This window comes from Olea europaea, chromosome 17, assembly GCF_002742605.1.
Source record: "Olea europaea var. sylvestris chromosome 17, O_europaea_v1, whole genome shotgun sequence".
NCBI classification, from domain to species: Eukaryota; Viridiplantae; Streptophyta; class Magnoliopsida; order Lamiales; family Oleaceae; genus Olea; species Olea europaea.
The window spans coordinates 1,684,719-1,690,688 of NC_036253.1; the positions used below are offsets into that span (position 1 = coordinate 1,684,719).

The following is a 5,970-nucleotide window of genomic DNA, read 5'->3' on the forward strand; positions in this document are numbered from 1 at the left end:
AGTGATTTGTCCTGTTTAATTTTATTTCTTCATGTTGATAAATATTATGATACTGAAAGTTATGATATGAAATGATCAACAGCTACCAAATAAATGATATATTATGAGCTCTTATTGATTTCTAAAGATATGATATGATAGTATGATATTTTTGATGAATAATATAATACTTTTATTTGGAATTGCACCATTATTTTGTGTCTTATTGAGTATTTTTATGTACTCATTCTAGAGGTGGGCGCGGGTCGGTTCGGTTCGGTTCTAAAGAGAACCGAACCGAACCGAACTTTTTGGGTATCTAATAAATGGAACCGTCGGGTCCAAATATAATTATGGAACCGTTCGGGTTCGGTTCTGTTCGGTTCGGTTCCATTCGGTTCTGTACTATAATTAAATTTTTTAACATTTATAACAACATTATATAAATGCAACTAATGATACATTCAATGGTTTTGGAATGTCAGAGACTAGTAAACTACCTTGTTCAAATGATTTCTACGATCAAAGTTTCGGTTGGCGAAGGTCACAGCTTCAATCGGAGGTCACAGTGTCGGCCGATGATTGTATAGATTTTGGAATATTAGTGAGGCTGAGAGTGAGTGCGAGAGTCGAGACAATGTTATGCACTTTAGTGTTGGTGTTTAGGGCTATTTAGTGAATTTGATCTTGTTTGGCTAAAAAATGAAATAATAAAATGGGTAATTGGGCCAAAAATTAAAAAATTAGAAATGAAACAAATTATTCGGCCAAAAATTTGGATTTAGAAATCGTTAATTTGTTAATTTGTTAAGAAAAAATTAAAATTAAAATAATTTGATTTACTCAATATAAGAAAAAATTAGAAATATTCGGTTCTTATTTGGTTCTTCGATTCTTGGTCTAGAACCGAGAATCGAACCGTACCCGTCGGTTCTCAATTCAGATACACGTTCGGATATTTAATTTGACAAGAACCGTCGGGTTCGGTTCGGGTTCGAGTTCGAGTTCGGGTTCGGTTCGGTTCGGGAGATTTGCCCAGCCCTAACTCATTCTTTGTTCCCTATCCCTTACAGGTTAGAATGAGTCGTTGATTGGAAGGCGATAAGGTGCAGTCGTGGTGTTAGAATATTTGGAATTAATAAATCAAATCCAGTGTAATGTGATGGAATATTTTTAATTTCAACATTATCTTTACTTTATTATCATAAAGACTTTTATGTAGAAATTTAAGATATGATTTAATTGGTCATAAAATGCAATCCTATATTAGTGGAATCAACATTTTATCATTTATCTAATAAATGTGATATGCACGGTAATTAGCATTTAATTGAAATTTTCATGAAATGCAAATTAAGGACACATTTGTATCAAATAAGGTTTGCTTGCTAAGTCCATATGTGAAAGTGCTTAAATTGGCTTAATTATGTAATTAAGTGATTTATAAATTAATTATGGGACAAGAATGACGACTGAAACAATGCAAATTGGTGAGAGGCCCAGCTGAGAACTAAATATAGTAATAGATCAAATAATCGTAGGAAATAAAATCTAGAAAACAAGACACTGTCGAGATCAGCAAAATAGTTACCCATTAATACGGAGGATTTGGATGGTTCCTTTGTTGGGAATTGATTTTTCACCTATGATATGAAAAAGTTAAGAAGCAATTTGCTCATTGCTAAAAGTCATGAAAATTTGTTACCAATCAATAGGTGAATGACCAATTTCACTTTATCTCTACTTGGATGATCATAATTATATGGGTAATACAATCGTGCAAACATTTCTTTCATCCATATTTTGGACGTTTGTTTAATGAACCCATGTTTGGTAGGAATTAAAATCAAATTTTTAGTAGATTTTAATAAAAGTTGATGAAATATGTGGTTGAAAAGTTATGAATTCCATGAAATGTGTGATTAAAATCAAATGTTGACTTTAACTTAAATTAAAATTTAAACTTTAAGCTCTACCTATGCATGGACGGATGCACATGGGGTCAATAATAGGACTTTATTCTTGATTGTTCACATTTACAGACTACAGTTACCCTATTCTTCAATAAAATAAATAAATAAATAATCCCTCCTTCAACATTAAATAAATCGTCGTCCAATCTTCAATTTCAATCTCTATGCTTCAATCAAGTATGGAGTTTTTATATTTAAAATTAAAAGTATTAATGCTTATAAGTGATTTCTCTCATTTTTCACTCAAATCTATTTGTTATTATTGGGGTTTTCAGTTTTGTACTGTAATTGTTGAGTTGTAACTGGATTTGGAACTTGTGTTGTTTGGTGTTAAATGAGAGTGTGTGAAGTATGTAATATATAGTCTATATTGTAAACCGTCATTGGGACACTAGGTAAGGCTAGAAGAAAACTCTCGAGCGCGAATTACTGAAACATATTGTCCTTAGAGCGCTTGAGTTTTGCTCGAGCATCCTTAAGATGCTCATACGCACCTAATTATGTTCGGGTGGTATTTTGGGCAAGAAAACTCAACTTTCAAAGTATGGAATTGCGTAAATACAACAATAGTAATGTATTGACTTATTTTCATTAATGTTATATTGTTTTAAAAAAAAAAAAATTACATTATAATTTTTTATCCTAAAATACAAAAAGTCTGACTCCACTCCAGTACCTAGAGGAAATATGTTACTGCTGAAACAAGGAAGGAAAGAACGAAATCTTAGATCCTACAATGTTGAAAATAAAACGACACCACAATGGACAAAAGAAAAGATGAAAACAAAACAAGTCTGCTACATGAACATGCTCAATGAAAGTTTTTTTTTTTTTTACACAGTACACTTGGCAAAATTTCATTTGCAGTTGAAAAAAAGTAAAACAAAAAGTTGTCAATCAAAAATTGCCAGCTCATTCACTGTAAATAAGTCCCCAATTCGACTAGTTTAATTCAACACAAAAACAGTGCACGGAGGGCCCACTCACCAATACAGATAAGGCCCAATCAGACTATTTAAAGACCAAAGTGTCGGCAAAGAAAAAGACACTTTACAAGTGTCCACTGACTCAAAACAGTTGGCCCAATCCGACGGCTCATTTAGACAGTTCCAGGAAAATCACATGATAGTGGGGCCCAATATCTCGGCCCGCATTTCGCGGTCCTTCTTATCTCAGCCAGTTGTCATTTTAAGTCTCAATCGGCAAACTTAATTAATTTTTAATCATTTTGGAATATATTTAAATGCCTTAATTAACACTTCTGATTAGGTTGAGTGACCAACTTAATTTACCACAAAATTATCCCTAAATTTTAGTGATTGCTGTAGTTGTCAAAATTATTTAGGATGGGAAGTTTTTCCGAAAATGACTCGATATCAAAACAAATAGATTCAGTCGACCGACAAGGTCTGAATTCAGTTTAAATCTACAATTTTTATTTTAAGAACTGAGAACAATGCGAATCTGTTAGCAAAGCTGATAAAGGGATAAATATGGAGAAATAGAGATGGGATTTTCACGAGTTTCATTTCAAAGTATCCATTCATTCGAAATTGATCTGCTTCCATTTTAATTTTTCGTCACTTCTGCGTAACATCGCTCCTCTCACATGCTTCTGCATACTGATAAAAAACTTAAACGACGGCTCTTGATCAGATTGATAGGGAGTAAGCAAATTCTATGATTAGTCTTTGAATTCCCTGTTAGAAGCGACCAAAGATTGTGGTGTAGTATTAATATCAATTTAAGAATCGACCCTTGGTACAATTTGTATTTACTTATCTAATTCAATTGATGGTGTAAAACATGTAATACGTTCAATTAAAACTCACACAGAATCGAACCATATCTACCCTTACTTGAAACAAGGGACTAAATCAAAATTAAATTTGTGGACGATAATATAGTTAAATACCATAACTACCCTTGAACACATTGAAACTATATACGAATACGAAAAAATTAAGTGGGCCTAACCAGGAAACTTTATTTCCTCTTTACTTTACAACGAAAAAAGTAAGAACACAAATCTAAAGATAAGGACTTGTACTTTCAATCCCTCATCCCCAAGATAAGAATAAATATCCTACTTTTTTTTCTTTTAAAAAAAAAAAAAAATTAAACCGCCGAACTTAAAATAAAAATAAAAATAAAAATAAAAATAAAAATAAAAATAAATCAAATAAATCACTTTACAGACTTGCGGTGATTGTGGCCGTAATAAGAAAGGTACCATTTAACAAATTTCTTCAACCCGGTTTGCAGATCCGTTGTCGGTTTATACCCGAGTTCTCTTCGGGCCAAACTTATGTTCGCATGAGTAAAAGGAACGTCGCCGTTTCCGGGCATTTCAACCATATGCTTTTTAGCTTTAACTTTCAATTGCCTTTCCAATATCCCAACCATCATAGGAACAGTCACCGGCGACGTATTACCCAAATTAAAGATCCGATACTGAGCCGGGCCCCGTTTCTTCCCACCCGACCCGGTACTCTTCTTCGACGTATCAATAGAAGCTACACAACCCTTGACAATATCATCAATGTAGGTAAAATCCCGGGCCAAGTCGACCCGGTTCTTGCCACGATAAACTGTTATCGGTTTTCTCTGCAAAATGTTCCGGGTGAATGAGAAGTACGCCATGTCGGGTCGTCCCCAGGGGCCATAAACAGTGAAGAACCTCAATCCTGTAATGGATAATCCGTAAATATGATTGTAAGTGTGGGTAATTTCTTCTCCGGCCTTCTTCGTGGCAGCGTATAACGAAGCGGGCTGGTCGGTCCGATGCGATTCAGAGAAGGGAACCTTTTCGTTGAGGCCGTATACCGAGCTGGAGCTAGCCCAAACAATTGAAGGCTGTGGATTGGCGGTTTTACAGGCTTCGAGAAGAGTGACTAATCCTGCAATATTACTGTGAACGTACGAATGTGGATTTTCAATGGCGTATCGGACCCCAGCCTGTGCAGCCAGATGCATTACGTGTGTAAACGCCACAACATCAAAAAGCTTGGCCAACAATTGAGCATCATTGATATCTCCTTCAACAATGAAAATATTTTGAGCATTCAACAAGCTTTTTCTGGCCTTTTTCAATGATGGGTCGTAATAATTGTTGAAATTATCGATACCCACAACGCCGTCGCCGCGTTTTTTCAAGGCGAGGCTAACGTGGGTGCCTACGAAACCGGCGGCCCCGGTGACGAGAACGGAGAACCCATTTGCACGGCGGACCTGGGCAGAGGTACGTACTTGTTTCTCCCAGTGGATACCACCCCAGGTGGATGAGAAATACCGGCTACCCGAATCTACAAACGATTGGAAACTCAAATACGACGCCGTTAATGCCACCAAGAACAAAGCCCACAAAAACAACGTACTAGTAGATGCAAAACAACGATGGAACTGTCTGTGCATTGTGTTGCTCCTATCCTTAAACTTCCCAGGCGTTGATGGGAGAAACAACTCTTCTTCATCCAATGAAGGCATTTTCTTCAGCAATTATACGAGGAAAAGAATACGTATAGACAGAATAAAAATGGTGTTTTCGAGGGGGAAGAATACGTACAGAGAAAAAAGACAGATGCAGATGAAAATGGGATGCACCTGCTAAGGGTAATACGAGAAAATAGAGAGAGATATATACAGGGCATCCACAGACAAGCATTACGCGTAAAAAAACGCGTTAAAGGACAGCCAGAGTGGAAAAAATATGAATAGAGAGAGAGAACTATCAAAATAGTCTGTAGATTTGATTATTCAAAAGATTTTTGTTTATTAATTATTTTCCTGTTTTGGAGAGAGAATAATGGGGAGGGATAGACGACAATTCAACGCGGTGGATTCGGTACTTAGTAGTAAAATAGGAAGTCCACACGGTAAGTAGGGGTGGCAATTTGTCGGGTTGGAGTAAAAAAATAAATATGAGATAAAAATATACAGAAATTTAATATAATTAAAAAAGAAAAATAAGACCAGCGTGGGGATGGTCGGATCTGTTCCTATTGAAAATTTTGTTTGG

The 5,970-nt window shown here is 35.5% G+C and overlaps 1 protein-coding gene across 1 annotated transcript; it reads right to left on the reverse strand.

Annotated features, from left to right (window-relative positions):
* Positions 1–3,856: 3,856 nt before the first annotated feature.
* Positions 3,857–5,649, reverse strand: LOC111365981 (UDP-glucuronate 4-epimerase 1-like). The gene is made up of 2 exons (XM_022986581.1): positions 4,120–5,649; positions 3,857–4,089 (listed from the first exon to the last, which is right to left on the reverse strand). The coding sequence occupies exon 1, from the start codon at positions 5,436–5,438 to the stop codon at positions 4,140–4,142; it is 1,299 nt and encodes a 432-aa protein (XP_022842349.1). The 5' UTR covers positions 5,439–5,649; the 3' UTR covers positions 3,857–4,089; positions 4,120–4,139.
* Between the last annotated feature and the right edge of the window lie 321 nt (positions 5,650–5,970).

Bases quoted from the DNA above. Each gene is read 5' to 3' on its own strand.
- LOC111365981 (XM_022986581.1), bottom strand. From the start codon at position 5,438: ATGCCTTCATTGGATGAAGAAGAGTTGTTTCTCCCATCAACGCCTGGG.